This window comes from Sus scrofa, chromosome 8 (genome assembly GCF_000003025.6).
Source record: "Sus scrofa isolate TJ Tabasco breed Duroc chromosome 8, Sscrofa11.1, whole genome shotgun sequence".
Lineage (NCBI taxonomy): Eukaryota > Metazoa > Chordata > Mammalia > Artiodactyla > Suidae > Sus > Sus scrofa.
In genome coordinates, this window is record NC_010450.4 from 77,812,691 (window position 1) to 77,829,475 (window position 16,785).

At 39.4% G+C, this 16,785-nt stretch overlaps 1 protein-coding gene across 15 annotated transcripts in view; it reads left to right on the plus strand.

The window, feature by feature from the left end:
* SH3D19 (SH3 domain containing 19) overlaps positions 1–16,785 on the plus strand; it is a 187,020-nt gene that overhangs the window by 123,298 nt on the left and 46,937 nt on the right. For 5 of the 15 annotated variants that reach the window (XM_021100625.1, XM_021100634.1, XM_003129146.6 and 2 more), the window contains 4 exons: positions 3,464–3,506; positions 11,014–11,152; positions 11,276–11,429; positions 12,687–13,685. In XM_021100625.1, the coding sequence (XP_020956284.1) occupies positions 3,464–3,506; positions 11,014–11,152; positions 11,276–11,429; positions 12,687–13,685 (1,335 nt within the window). Of the gene's footprint in view, positions 1–2,052; positions 2,094–3,463; positions 3,507–11,013; positions 11,153–11,275; positions 11,439–12,686; positions 13,686–16,785 lie in introns of all 15 variants that reach the window. The other 10 variants (XM_021100631.1, XM_021100629.1, XM_021100630.1 and 7 more) reach the window with 3 other exon arrangements.

Here is a 16,785-nt window from a genome sequence, read left to right on the forward strand (position 1 = left end):
GGAAGCCACACTTCGTATCAACAATGAACGGAACACATGAATTTGGGGCAGCTGGGCTCCTCTTTTATGAAATTTGGTGCTAAACAGGAAGGAGAAGGGCCAAGGGTCAGGCAGAGAGATTTGACCTTGTTTATAGACTGTTTTAGAATGAGGAAGCCTGGAGATGTTTGTAGGCTGCAGGACAGAACCAGAGGAGAGACCAGCCAGGAGAGGTGAAGAAGTGGTGAAGCAGGGCCCTGGGAGAGAGAGAGGAGGAGATGAAACAGCATGAGTCTCAGAGACTGAAAGGCCTCACAAGGTAGATCTGAGATGTGAACCGAGACTTCCTGACTCCAAGGCCGTTTTGAGTTTCCCACTCCGCCGATGTTCCTGTTATCATGTCAGATGCTGCTAGCTTATACAAACAAATGTAGTTGGTGAGTTATTTTTATTAGTTTCTTTTGTAAGAAGTTTCTTAGTTTCTTTTGTAAGAATTAGTTTCATTTTCTTTGGTAAGGTAGTACTATAGCAAGTATGCTTGTAATATGGTAGTCCTTCTATGTGTTTATTTCTTCTGACCATCATTTAATTGATAACTTTGAATTATTTAGAATTAGGACTAGCATCCAGCTCTCCTGACTCCAAAGAGAGTTTAACTACTTCAAGAGGCAAACTGCTCCCAGCCCTGCCCGCAATGACCTGTGTGGGGTGGGATAATTCATTGACCCTCTCTGATCTCAGTCTCCTAAACTGTAAGGTTAGAATAGGACCATCAACGAGGGTCCTTCCAGGCTTATATCCTGCTGAAACTTAGGAGAGTTCTTATTAGTGCCTAATGTTGAAAATCCAGATTGCAGTCTTTTATAGCTGATATATGAATTTGTTTTGCCCTTAGAATTTAACCATATGAACTAGAAAAGTTCAAAAATAATTCTGTAAAATGATATAACTTTCCTGAAAATTCTGCCTTTAGTCTGTGGGCCAAATCCAAAATGCATGCAAGACTAGCAGCTTGTAGTGGGGCTTAAAAGGAACCTGTTAGTCTCTACAGGCCTTGGTGGCAAATTTGATTCTGCTGGCAGCAACTACCTCAAATCTGTTTAATCTGGGAAAGTGAGAATGAGATTAAACAGATAGTTGAGAAATTAGCAGGAAAAATGTAAGATACTACAAGAAAAATCTGCTATGAAAACCTAGATAGAGTGTTTCTCGATATTAAACTTACTCAACACCAACAAAAAGTGCCAGCGCACATTCTATAAGAAGCAAGAGAGAAGAGAGATTTCAAAGATTTATGGGGAAAAAAAAAAATCGGAGCAGGAAAGGGGAGAGCAGTGATCGTCCAGGGATGTGGAGGAGATCTGTAAGTATGGTTGGGAGGGTCGGGAAGCCTTCTGTCCCCTCATTCTGTACCCCCAGTGTGGGAGTCCCGCTGTACTAACAGCCCTGGGGGTGGGGGTGGGGGGCTGCCACTAATGGACTCTGGTGTGAAGGGGCAGAATCAGGTGAAAAGCCACTAATTTAAAAGATGTAAATTGGAGTTTCTTTATGGCACAGTTGGTTAAGGATCCAGCATTGTCACTGCAGCAGCTTGGGTTGCTGCTGTGGTGAAGGTTTGATCTCTGATCTGGGAACTTCCATGTGCTGAGGGCATGGCCAAAAACCAAAACAAACAAACAAACAAACAAAAAAACAAATGTAAATTGACTACTGAATTCATATTTTAAAATTGATCCCTGTTGAAGTATCAAATTGGTTTTGCAAAATGGTTCTCAGGATTTTTTTTTTTTTTTTTGCACTGTTGCTAAAAACTGTAGGAAGGTTTTTAAATTTTTTACTGCAGTTATGTGTGCATATATCCTGGTTTGTACAGACATTTCTTCCCTACAATATATTTCTTTGCTCTCTGAAACTATGGTTCATCAACTTTTCCTTTCCATCCAAGTGCAGAGTGGGGAGAAACAGTGGCGTGGCAAGACCATTTTGCTCCTGAATTCCTTTTAGAGCTTAGGCAACTGGGTTCACTCTTTTTCTCCCTTTCCTCTTCTGTAACCCCTTCTTTTTTTCCCTTAGCACTCATGAATAGTGCACAGCAAAAATGCCCCGTGGAAGAGGTATGTTTGTGACAATAAGTAACATGATGTCTTTTGAAAGTGCTGTGTCTGCTGATTCTGCTTTAGCGATGGTGGTGACGTGACTGTAGCACACTGGGTGAGCTTCTGACTTAATGAAATCATTCTTACAAATCAGATGCGCCACTCAAAGCTTTAGCCTCTCAGTCTTCTTCTATTCTGGTAGATAAAGTGCACCTCGTCTTGGTTTAACTCTTGACAAACATGTACCTGTCAGTCAAACCAGTTGATGATGTGACTGCAGAACATCCTCCAACCCGAGATCCAAAGGTTTTGGTTTCAGAGGTTAGGTTTACTTCGCTAATAACCCCACATCATTCCCACCATCACAACTCCAACCCAGTCGAAATGTATCCCATCTTCCCATCTCCACCCCTGCCTCCCCAGCTTTGGCAGCCTCCTTGGTCAGAGACCAGAAGTTCATAGGAGGAAGAAAGGAAAGAGTCAGATCTTCAGCTTTTTCAAATCAGAAGAATTGAAAAATTAAAATATTGGAGAGAGAAGAAGGTAGAAATAGTTTGTATCAACAACAAATTCGCCTTTGTCTACAAATGTTCAAAGTATATTTGAAGATTTTTTAAAAAGGCATCTTTAGAATGTGCTGCTTAAAATAGGAATACTCTTCTCCATTACACATGTATATATGACACATTTTCCAAGTCACCTGATTAAGACATAATTTAATTTTAAAATAAAGTTTGGAAAAAATTCAAACCATCTAGCTTTTTGAATTTGAAGTTTAAAGGAAAAGTTAGTGCTTCATGTATAATAATGCTATCTGCCATAACATATTTATAAAAGTGATTTCAACACGTTTTTGCACTTATTTTTACCTTAAATTTTTAATTTTTATTTTCTTAATTTCAATAGTAAAACAACTTAAAGCTTATAAAACTCCAAAAAAATTAGAAAAAAGATAGAAATTTGACCATTTCCATTCTCTTTACAATAGAGTTATAAACAAACATTACAAAAGTGTAGTTGTATGGATTAGAACAGATATTAAAAAATTTTTTCTGTCATCATAATGCTCTTATCATGCAGTTTCTATCTAATAGCTGTCTTCTTTTCTCTGTTCATTCTTGAAATTATGTGCAGAACCACAGAATGTGCTTTGGGGAGTTTTTGAAATCTATATTTTCTTATACTATTTGAATATAATTATAATTAACTTTATGCCATATGAAAAGATTGTTTTGATTTGCTTTTATACTTATGGGTGATAAAATTCATGCATTCTATCTGATGTCAAGTATAAGCTAAGTTTTTCCAATAATGTATCCTATAAAAAATTTAAGCCTTTATTGAATGTATGAATTTTGTACTATATCAATGTATTCTTTCTTTTATAGCTTCTCGGACTTCTATTCAGAGTGAGCTTCATCGAGATAGGAGGTAAGCTTATATGAATAATAGAGGAAGTATGTTCTGCTAATGATAAAGTAAAAGTGTGTCATCAGTTAGCAAGTTAAATATTTCTCTCTCTTAAGCAGTGTATTGAAGTGTTCTACTTCGTCAGTACATTTCCTGAATTGATCTATATGTTTCATGAAGATTTCACTTGAGAGAAGAAGCAGTACAAGCCTGAAAATGTTCTTTTGACAGTAATCGTTTACTGAAGCCAATTTTAAAATATTTATTAAGCAATTGCTATATGGAAAGCATGCTGTAACTACTTCGAAGAAGTGCTTTGTACCTCATAGCTACTAGTAAATGTCATGTGGATGAATGAACTGATGACAGCATTGAAAACTGAGTAAAGGAAGAATTAAGAAAGGAGAAGAGTCATGCAGGCTAGATGGATAGCTGAATGAGTAAAAATGGCTAGCTGGCTGTTGGAGGGAGAGAAGGGGGGAGAGCAAGGAGGAGTGAATCACTGGATATATAGAAGGAAGGACCAGTAGACAGACAGGTGGTAGAATGGATGGAAGAGTGGACTGATGGCTAAATGGAAGGTTAGACTTAGGGTCCCTGCTTTCAAATTTATTAAAAGTGTAGTGTAATGAAGTAATGAAGAACAGGACTTAGAGTCAGACATAACCAAGTTCAAATCCTGACTTCACCTTCCACCCTGTGACCTTGGGCAAGCTCCTTCACCTTTTTTAGCTTCTGCCTTTAAATGGTGCTAATCAGGAGAAGGAACAAGATGGCAAAAGGAGTAGTTCCCATGGTGGTGCAGTGGAAACAAATCCGACTGGAAACCATGAAGATGTGGGTTCTATCCCTGGCCTCACTCAGAGGATTAAGGATTCAGCATTGCCTTTAGCTGTGGTATAGGTCACAGATGCGGCTAAACCCATTCTAAAACACTGAAAGGGCTTCTCTAAATAAAAAAAGAAGTAAGAAGAAATCAGATGGAGGAAATCACAATTGGAAATCAGTCACTTAATAAGCCAGTAATAGATCTAAAAGGCGGGGGGAACCTACTGTAAAAGAGATGATAAACACAAGAAACAGCAAAAGGACAAAAATGAAGAAGTTAAAAAAGGACTTTAAAATCATAGAATGTGGGGAAGGAAAGTAAGAAAATCTAGACTCTTTTTTTTAAATAATGTGTTTGAGCCTATATGACTGTCAGGCTAATGCAAGCAGATATAGGAAGGGGTTAACATACTTAAGAAACAGGATAACGCAAATCAAAACCAAACATTACATTTACAAAAACTAAAAAGAAAAGTACACAAGCATAAAATAAATGGAAATCATCCAACCAAAAAAAGAAAGGAATAAAGGAAAAACCTAGAATCAACTGGAAAGCAAGGTTTAAAATGGCAATAAATACATATTTATCAGTAATTACCTCAAATGTCAATGGACTGAATGCTCCAATCAAAAGACACAGAATGGCAGACTGGATACAAAAGCAAGAGCCTACAATATGCTGTCTTCAAGAGACTCACCTTAGGGGAAAGGGCACATATAGATTGAAAGTGAGGGAATGGGGAAAGCTATTTCATGCCAGTGGACAAGACAGAAAGCAGGAGTTGCATTACTCATATCAGACAAAATAGACTTTAAAATGAAGGCCATAAAGAAAGACAAAGAAGGACACTATTTAATGACAAAAGGATCAATTTAAGAAGAGGATATTTTAATCATCAATAAATATGCTCCTAATATAGGAGCATCCAAATACATTCAATAAATAATAACAGACATAAAAGGAGAAATTGATGGGAATACAATAATAGTAGGAGACTTTAACACCCTACTCACATCAACGGACAGATCCTCTAGACACAGTAGAAAAGTTAGACTTAATTGATATTTTCAGGACATTATATCCAAAAAACCAGAATATACATTTTTTTAAAGTGCACATGGAACATTCTCAAGGATTGACTACATACTGGGGCACAAAACTAAGCTCAACAAATTTAAGAGTATAGAAACTATTTCAAGTGTCTTCTCTGACCACAATGGCATGAAACTAGAAATCAACCGCAGGAAAAGAAATGAGAAAAAAAAATGACTACATTTAGACTAAACAACATTCTACTTAAAAAAAATCAGTGGGTCAATGAGGAAACCAAGAAGGAAATTAAAAAATACCTGGAGACAAATGATAATGAAAACACAACCATTCAAAACCTCTGGGATGCTGCAAAAGCAGTGCTTAGAGGGAAATTCAGAGCAATACAGGCCTTCCTCAAAAAAGAAGAAAAATCTCAAATCAACAATTTAACCCACAACCTAAATGAATTAGAAAAATAAGAACAAACAAAACCTAAAGTTAGCAGAAGGAGGAAATCATGAAGATCAGGAGGAAATCAGTAAAATAGAGATTCAAAAAACAATAGAAAAAAATCAATAAAACCAAGAGCTGGTTCTTTGAAAAGGCAATCAAAATTGACAAACCTCTGGCTGGACTCACCAAGAAGAGGAGAAAAAAACCCAAATAAACAAAATAAGAAATGAAAAAGGAGAAATCTCAATGGATACTGCAAAAATCATGAGAGAATACTATGAATAGTTAATACTACGTAAGTTTCTAGAGACTTACAGCCTGCCAAAACTGAATCAAGAATAATAGATCAACTGAGCAGACTAATCACTAGAAATGAAATTTAATATATAATAAAAACACTCCATACAAATAAAAGTCCAGGACCAGATGGCTTCACAGGTGAATTCTACCAAACATACAAAGAAGAACTTATACCCATCCTTCTTAAACTTTTCCAAAAGTTTGAAGAAGGAATACTGCCAAAGACATTCTATGACGCCCTAATACCAAAACCAAAGTTACTATCAAAAAAGAAAATTACAGGAGTTCCCGTTGTGGCGCAGTGGTTAACGAATCCGACTAGGAACCATGAGGTTGCGGGTTCGGTCCCTGCCCTTGCTCAGTGGGTTAACGATCCGGCGTTGCCGTGAGCTGTGGTGTAGGTTGCAGATGCGGCTCGGATCCCGCGTTGCTGTGGCTCTGGCGTAGGCCGGTGGCTACAGCTCCGATTCAACCCCTGGCCTGGGAACCTCCATATGCCGTGGGAGCGGCCCAAGAAATAGCAACAACAACAAAAGACAAAAAGACAAAAAAAAAAAAAAAAAAAAAAGAAAATTACAGACCAATATCTTTGATGAATACAGACATAAAAATTCTCAACAGAATTTTAGCCAACTGAATCCAACAACATATTTAAAAGATCATACACCACAACCAGGTGGGATTCATCCCAAGTTCACATACACAAATCAATCAATGTCATTAATTAATGTGTCAACCACATTAACAAAAGAAAAGTCAAAAACCACATGATCATCTCAATAGATACAGAAAAAGCATTTGATGAAGTCCAACATCCATTCATGATCAAAACTCTTACCAGAGTGGGTATAGAGGGAACATACCTTAACATAATAAAAACCATTTATGACAAACCCACAGTCAATATAATACTCAATGGAGAAGAGCTGAAAGCCTTCCCACTAAAATCTGGAACAAGACAAGGATGCCCACTCTCATCACTGTTATTCAAGATAGTATTGGAGTAATACTAGCCACAGCAATCAAACAAACAAAAGAAATGAAAGGTATCCAAATTGGAAGAGAAGAGGTAAAATTGTCACTGTATACAGATGACACAATATTGTATATAGAAAACCCTAAGGACTCCACACAAAAACTACTGTACTGATCAATGAATTCAGCAAAGTAGCAGGATACAAGATTTAACATTTAGAAACTGGTTGTATTTATGTATAATAACAATGAAATATTAGAAAATACCAAAATGAAATACCTTTTAAAATCTCACCCCCAAAAATTAAATACCTAGGAATAAACCTGACCAGGGAGATTAAAGACTTATATGCTGAGAACTATAAAACATTAATCAAGGAAATTAAGGAGGATTTAAAGAAATGGAAAGATACTCCATGCTCCTGGGTTAGAAGAATTAATATCATAAAAATGGCCATACTACCCAAAGCAATCTTCAGATTCAATGCAATACTTATCAAGTTACCCATGACATTTTTCACAGTACTACAACAAACAATCCAAAAATTTATATGGAACCACAAAAGACCCAGAACTTCCAAAGCAATCCTGAGGAACAAAAACCCAGGAGACATAACTCACCTAGACTTCAGAGAGTATTACAAAGCTGCAGTAACCAAGACAGTGTGGTATTGGTACCAAAGCAGACATACAGACCAATGGAACAGAATAGAGAACCCAGAAATAAACTGAGACACCTACAGTCAATTAATCTTCAACAAAGGAGGCAAGAATATAAAATGGGAAGAAGACAGTCTTCTCAGTAAGTGGTACTGAAAACTGGACAACCAAATGTAAATCAATGAAACTGGAACACACCTTCACATCATGCACAAAAAGAAACTCAAAATGGCTTAAAGACTTAAACATAAGGCAAGACACCATCAAACTCCTAGAAGAGAACATAGGCAAAACATTCTCTGACATCAACCTTACAAATGTTTTCTCAGGTCAGCCTCCCAAGGCAACAGAAATAAAAGCAAAAATAAACCAATGGGACCTAATCAGACTGACATGCTTTTGCACAGCAAAGGAAACCATAAAAAAGACAACTTACAGAATGGGAGAAAATAGTTTCAAATGATGCAGCTGACAAGGGCTTAATCTCTAGAATATACAAGCAACTTATACAACTCAACAGCAAAAAAGCCAACAACCCAATTGAAAAATGGGCAAAAGACCTGAATAGACATTTCTCCAAAGAAGATATACAGATGGCCAACAAGCACCTGAAAATATACTCAAGCTCATTGATTAGTAGAGAAATGCAAAACTGCTATGAGTTTACCACCTCACACGAGTCAGAATGCCCTTCATTAATAAGTCCACAAATAAATGCTGGAGAGGGTGTGGAGAAAAGAGAACACTCCTACACTGATAGTGGGAATGTAAATTGTTACAAGGACTATGGAAAACAATATGGAGGTACCTCTGGAAACTAAATATAGAACTACCATATAACCCAGCAATCCCACTCTTGGACCTATATCTGGACAAAACTTTCCTTGAAAAAGATGCATGTATGCATATGTTCATTGTAGCACTACTCATAATAGCCAAGACAGGGAAACAACCTACATGTCCATTGACAGATGAATGGATTAAGATGTAGTATATATACACAATGGAATACTACTTGGCCATAAAAAAGAACAAAATAATGCCATTTGCAGCAACATGGATGGAATTAGAGACTCTCTTACTAAGTAAGTCAAAAAGAGAAAGACAAATACCCTATGAAATCATTTATATCTGAAATCTAATCTACGGCACAAATGAACCTTTCCACAGAAAAGAAACTCATAGACTTGGAGAGCAGACCTGTGGTTGCCAAAGTGGAGGGGGAGGGAGTGGGATAGTCTGAGAGTCTGGGTTTAATAGGTGCAAACTATTGCATTTGGAGTGGATAAGCAATGGGATCTTGCTGTATAGCACAAGGAACTATATCTAGTCACTTATGATGGAACATGATGGAGGGTAATGTGAGAAAAAGAATAAATATATATGTGTGACTGGGTCATTTGGCTGTATAGTAGAAATTGACAGAACACTGTAAACCAAGTATGATGGAAAAAATAAAAATCATTAAAATAAAATAAAATAGTGGTAATCATGCTTACCTCATAGGGTTGTCATAAGGGTTAATGCTGTATAGTGGTTAACATTTATTTACTGGAACTCATTATTTAGTTACATAAAAGCTGTAAAAAATTGGAATGTCTCATTTGGATTCCAGAGTGAAGTGAAAATAAGTTCATTGTGGCACACTTAAGATAACATCTAAGAGGGGGTTGGCTAAATGCAATTTGCGAAATAGCTCTTCTAACACTGAGTATAAAACATGCTCATTACAGAAAATATTTGAAAACTAAGAAAATATAAAGAATAAAACATAGATTATTCATTCTCCTACATAAAGAGAGCAACAGTTGACAATTTTGAATAATACATTCCAGATTATGAAGATAGGTAACTAGCTTCCATATATACATGAAGAACCTTGTTTTACTCTATAATTAGATCTCGTAATTGTATTTCCCTTTGTCAATGCAATTTCTTTTTTTTTTTTTTTTTGTCTTTTTGCCATTTCCAGGGCTGCTCCCACAGCATATGGGGGTTCCAAGCTAGGGGTCTAATCGGAGCTGTAGCTGCCAGCCTTCACCAGAGCCACAGCAACTCGGGATCCGATCCCCGAGCCGCATCTGCAACCTACACCACAGCTCACAGCAACACCAGATCCTTAACCCACTGAGCAAGGCCAGGGATGGAACCCGCAACCTCGTGGTTCCTAGTCGGATTCATTAACCACTGAGCCACGATGGGAACTGCCTGCAATTTCTTTGAATAGATAACTTTTTGTGTTTAAATAATATTTGCAAGGTGATCTTGTTAAATCATTTTGGTCATGTTGGACATAAGTGTTCTTATCTCCATTATTTGTGCTAATAAATAATTCTTGATATTTAAATTCTTTAAAAACCGTAAGTAGAGGTTCTTAGGTAATACCATTAATCAGTGCGCAAGTTCTACTGTTTCTTGAGCTAGCTTGAGAGTGTCTACACATGTACAGTTTTGATAATGGCAGTGCTCTCTTGTTTTGATTTTTATTTTCCATAGAGTACTAGAGAAAGCACAGCAGGGATCATCATTCCTATTTATTAGATGAGAACAGTGAGGCTCAGAGAGGCTGAGTGATTTGCTCAGAGTCACACGGTTGGTATTTGTTATGAAATCAGGTTTGAAGGTAAAATTTAAACAAAAGACCATAGAATCAGGTTAAAAAAAAATTATGAAAGAAGCCACACTTAAATCACTGCGGCTCCTCAGCATTGAAAATTACTCATCGCATTGATGTGCAAAGAGACCAGGAACACACATCTGGGTCTAGAAAGAACATGTAAACTCTAAAGAATAAAGATAGGTAACTGAATGGGGGAATTGGCATGAGGAAGAAGAGGAAGGATATTCTTCTAATTGTATAGTACCATTTCAGAGCATGTACTTTTTAATCACAGAAAACTAAACATTTCCTCTGAACAGTGCCTCTGTCTGTCTTCAGATAAGCTTGTGCTATAGACTAGACAGCAGAGCTCTGGAGTGAAGATATTGTACGGACCGTGGTCCTGGTTCTTATAGACCAAGGCAGAGTGAAGTGTGCTCAGGGTTCATCTCTAGTGTTCATAGGACAGTGTCGTGGAGGATCGCTGTCATCTGCTCCCTGAAGCCTGCCTCGGAATGCTCTTAGATACAGCCCAAGCCAGATAGGTCATTTCTGTGACTGGGGCAGTTCTTACATAACTTTTTATGGTTGTAGTTATTTTTATGAATCTTGCAACACTTGCAAGTAGACAATAGCTTGTTTTCAAGCTGCAAAACCTCACTGAGGCTTCTGTCTGCTAGGCGCCCAGAGATCACCATTGTGGCAGCTGAGCCGCTGAGGCCGGCCTCGTGGTTTCCAGGAGCCCCACCTCCAGGACTGGGATTTCCCCCATCTTCTGCAGCAGGCCCTTGGAGGGCCAGTGAGCTGGTTCCTGCTGAGGTGACTAAATATCTCATTATCGTATTTTATTTTTAAATGAAGTTCAAACATAGAACAGTGAAACTATTAACACCTTGGCTATTGCCTATAGATGTCTAAAAATGTTCCTTCTTCATTTTGCAGCTTCCACCATCCTATGAACAAGTCATAAAAGAAATCAACCAAGTTCAAGTTAATACTACAAATAATAATAATGCTGCTGCTACTCCAAGGCACACCATTACTTCTGCAACTCAGACTGACTTTTCAGAAGAAATAGACAACCATCTGCCTCAAAGTAATGCAAGTAATTGGTCTTCCTGATTCTGACCTGGTTCTAGGGAACTAATCAGTAGGCTCCAGCCTGTAAAATAATACACAATTTGTGTGTAATTTATTGAGCTTTGCTTCCCAGTCGGGGTGATCACTGTGTCCTTGCTTTATTGGGATTTGCTGTGATTATTTGTAACGGATCATTCTCATGAGCCGCAGCCCCAATCTCTTGGGTGCACCCTAGTTCATTTCACAAAAACATCATCCTTTTAACTCGTGGTTGTTATTACTGCTGATACCCTTTATTCCCATTGAGAAAGATGTTATATTTAGCAGGTTAAACTTGATAGGATCCTAAAGGTGGTTGTCCTGTCAGGCTTTTTATTTTTATTTATTTTTCATTTTATTTTCATCTTTTTAGGGCCACACCCACAGCATATGGAAGTTCCCAGGCTAGGGGTTTAATCGGAGCTTCAGCTGCCCACCTCCACCACAGCCACAGCAATGTCAGATCTGAGCCTCATCTGCAACCTACACCACAGCTCAGGGCAACACCAGATCCTTAACCCACTGAGTAAGGCCAGGGATTGAACCTGCATCCTCATGGATGCTAGCCAGATTCATTTCTGCTGAGCCACGATGGGAACTCCCTGTCAGGCTTTTTAAAAGCATTGTATTGAGGAGTTCCCATTGTGGCGCAGTGGTTAACGAATCCGACTAGGAACCATGAGGTCGCGGGTTCGGTCCCTGGCCTTGCTCAGTGGGTTAAGGATCCAGCGTTGCCGTGAGCTGTGGTGTAGGTTGCAGACTCGGCTCGGATCCCGAGTTGCTGTAACTCTGGTGTGTGCCGGTGGCTACAGCTCCAATTGGACCCCTAGCATGGGAATCTCCATATGCCGTGGGAGCAGCCCAAGAAATAGCAAAAAGACCAAAAAAAAAAAAAAAGGCATTGTATTGAGATAACAGATGAGAGTAAGTTACTTTGGAAAAGTAAAGCAAGAATTTTTGGAATTTTGACAAAGGAGAAATGGTTTGGTGATAAGTCTACTGAGAATTAGGAATTTAATGTTTTAAAATATTATATCATGAATAAATATAACTTGAAAAACCCTTCTGCAGGAAGCTGAATATAAATATCTCCCCACTGATTTTAAAATTACTTTTTACTAATTAAGGAAAACAAAATCTCTTGCTGTCCTACATATATATTTTAAAAAATCTCTGTATCTTTTTTTCTTTTAAATGATAACATTGCAACTTTTGTTCATTTTGGTCTTGTCAGCACTACAGGCACCTCTCAAACCTCTTCAGCTTTCCCCAGCAGCCTCAGCCCGTGAGCCTCCAACAAATGAGGCACCTTTAATCATCTTTGACAATTCTGAAGAGCAGAATTGTCCAGAAAACCCCAGTGCTACAAGATGCCCAGTGCCAAAACCAAGATCAAAAAGCAACCTCAGACCAGTAGCCAGAGATACTCCCATTAACGAGCAGAATCGCCAGAAAACCCGCTCGGCAGCCGCCCGAGAGGAGTCAGCCCCGAGCCGGCCCCAGTCCCTGTTGGACGGTACCCACAACTTGGAAAGTCAGGCAGTGATGAACATTATGAACGCAGAGCGAAGCCAAAACACTGTTGTTTCAAGGATCAAAGCATTCGAGGGTCAGACAAATACAGAAAGCTTGGGGCTGCCCAAGAAGCCAGAAATCACTCCCCGCACGCTCCCCCCAAGGCCTGCTGTTGCCTCAGGGAAACCCTTGGTGGCTCCCAAACCATCGGCTAACAGAGCTTCTGGAGAATGGGACTCATGGGCTGAAACCAGACTCCAGGTGGCCCCTAGGGAAGGGCTCACCCCACACCCTCCACCGCAGGAAGCAGGGGGCAGCCCAGCAACCAAACCCGAATTGCCAAAGAAACCAAATCCTGGCCTTATACGAAGCATCACTCATGAGAGTCTGGGGTCGGTGGCCGAGAGCCCTGTTGGTGGGAGGAAAGCCCCAACTCCTGCCCCTCGGCCTTTGCTACCCAAGAAATCAGTGTCCTCCGAAAACCCCACCTACCCTGCAGCTTTGCTGAAACCGGTCACTGTTCCTCCCCGACTCTCAGTGGCGTCCCAAGCCAAAGCGTTCAGGTCACTGGGAGAAGGGCCCCCAGCCAGCCCCCCGGTTCCAGTTCTGCAAAGCCCGCCTCCAGCGGACATCGACCTCATCAGTTTTGATGATGATGTTTTACCCTTCCCAGCTGGGAACCTGGTTGAAGACTCGATTGGCTCAGAGATGGTTCTGGGTGAGTAAAAATCAAAGGGGCAGGGCAGGGATGTCTAAACTCATCAAAGGGTATCTTGAACAGCACTTGCTCTTTTAATTTCCAGCACAAAAGTCATTGAGGTATGTTACGTGAGGTATCTGTGTGTGTGAAGACAGGGAGAAACACAGCAAGGTTAAGAAACAAGGAGCTGGTGGGAGATGAACTCAGAGAGAGGAAGGAAAATATGGGAAACAGAGACGGAGAAAGAGGGAGACATACTCGTAGATTATTGTCACACAAGCCAGGAATAAACAGACTGGGCCCCCGGGCTTAACTCCATGAGAGGCTGGCTCCTTCTTCTGGCAGGTGAGGATTCAGCATAGGAGGATGCAGGAAATTTCCCATAGATGGGACGTCATGTCCCAGGAGGGCTCAGATTGAGCCTGCTCTGCGGGAGTGCCAGGAGAGGGGCCAGCCCAGGGGGGGACTCTGGCAAGAGCAGTAAACCCGGCCATATGTTGCAAAATGTTTCTCCATAATCTTCACAGAACATCTTCCCATGGGAATGCAAAGTTTTGTAAATAAAATACAGCAGTTGTAAGTTTCCTGCCAAGATCAGAACAATTAGATTTCCCAGGAGGCAGAGAGTATGTTTTCTTTCCTCACACTGCTCAGATGGAGAGTGTGATGGTAAAGCTTATCTTTGATTTGTCAAACTAAGCTGCTCTACTTGTCATTGATAAGATTCCTTTTACTGCTGTTTACTTATTTGGGTAGAATTTATGAACATATAAGCTTACTAGTATTTTCAAAAGGTTAGCTGTCATCTTCTAAATGTTTAATGTGCATCAAAATGATATAAGGTCTGTGATTCAAAACCAAATTCTGCACAGCACAGGTGTATTTCAAATGATAGCAAACACATATTCATTAAATATTTATCATGCACTCAACATTGTAACTGGCTGTAGCATGCCTCTTGTCCAAGAGTGGAAAGAAAAACGTTAGGATATATTGAGCTTCTACTGTGTTCCAAACCCTCTCCTCTGCCAGATACCCAGACATACATTATTTAATTTAATACTCACAGTAATCCTCTGTAAAATATCATTGGCCTCAGTTTGCAGTTGAAGGAAATGAGACCGAGAAAGATCAATGGGTAACTTATTCAGTGTCATAAAACAAACAATTTTCCAAGGCAGAATTCAGACTCAGTCTTTTTATTCGAAGCCTAGTTTATTTTTCACCATATCGTGTTTCTACTCAACATTTTCATGAACCCCAAGAAGGAAAGAAAGAAAAGAAACATTTTCATGAATCCTTAAACTGGGCAACACATTAAAATTTTTTCAAGTCTCTGTTATATACCATTTTCTTATTTAAACCTTTCCATTGTTAACAGGGTTGAGAGGGGGACAGGGGTGGGAAGATCCAACAGCAGCAAGCTGTTAAGAGGTAGAAACATACAAGCCAAAGAAATACTACCTTTTGTAGAAGCTGCTGGATTCTGTGCAGATGGCAACTTGGTTAATAATTGCTGAGAATTTATTCTGTGTCATCAAGCAGATAATTACAGTCATCTTCAAAGATGAAGGTCAACAATATACATCAACATGAATGCAGTGTCGTGCTTCATACTCAGCCTTTTCTGTTTCCTGATTCTACCCCCTCATTGCACAACATCGAATTATTGAGGCAGCCTTTTAGCAAAATGTGTAATTTTCTTGCCCTACCTGACTTTAACCATTGTTCTTCACTGTGGAGTTATCCTGAATGGATCACTCCATCTTCTTCTTAAACTTGCTTCTTTCTCTCCTATGTTCTGTACCCCTCCTGGTGACACCATCACACACCAGCCCTCCTGGAAAAATCCTGTAGATCATCTTTGAGCCTCCCTGCCTGTCACGCAGTGGCTAGTTGTTTGCACCCAGAGTCAGGCAGGCTGGGGTCTATGACTTAATTGCTCTGTGACCTTGGGCAGTGTACTTAACCCCTTGGTGCCTCGGTTTCCTCATCTGTAAAACACAGTACAAATAATCCTCATGGAGGTGTTGCAGGTTATGCAAGAGATCCGTAGCACATTGTCTCAAACATGGTAAATGCTCATTAAGTAACAGTTACTCTTCTTACCCTTCACAGGCAATTAGTTGCCAAGTCCTGCTGGTTTCACCTTCTCAGTAATTCTTGAATCTTCCTTTCATTTCCATCCCTGCTACTACTACCCCACTTTAGCCCTTTTGGCCCAGATTACTGCAGTGGCCTCCAGATTGATCCTCTGCTTCTGCCCCAAACCCATCATCACCCATATTATGCCTCCCCAAGGAATTTTTCTAGAGTGTGCATTGGTCCTTGTTGCTCCCTTGCTTATTGCCCTCTGAATTCCTCTATATGTCGAGGGTTTTTTGTTTGTTTATTGACTGGTGCTTTGTGACATTTTTTTTTGGTGGGGGAGAGCTATGCATTTTTTAATTGAAGTATAATTGACCTACAACACTGTGTTACATGTGCACAGCCTAGTGATTCAATATTTCAAAATGATCACCTTGATAAGTCTAGTTACCATCTGTCACCATACAAAGTTATTACAGTGTTATTGACTCTATTCCCCATGCTGTAAGGCTTTGTGACTTTTTGATGGTGTATTAATAGCATTGTCTTTGACAAGAAAGGATTATGGTCTCTTGGTGAAACTTTGCCTAATCATCCTGGCATCAGCCAGAAACTAGAGGAGGAACATGGGAAAAAGAAGAGAAACTCACAAATATGTCTTTCCTTCTTTTTCTCATCCCTCAAAAGTAAGGAAAATCTAATAAAATAGTTTTCATAAAATGAAGTTGCCATATTAATCTCAGGAAATAGAGATCAGAAAATATTGAAACTATGAAAACATTGTAAAGATTAGAAAAATTATTAAAGGGAAACTCATAAAACAGGCAGTTTAATATTGGATTCATTTCTTGGGTAGAATGCCTCCCAGGATAATGTAATGGAGCTGAGAAACATTAGCAATTCCTCTTCACACCTTTACAAATCATACCCAGTTGTCAAAAGAAAGCTTCTGCTATCAGCCCCATTACGCAGACCAGAATAATAGTTTAGCAGCCAATTTCTGCTGTTAAGAGAACTCAAGGGAAAGAAA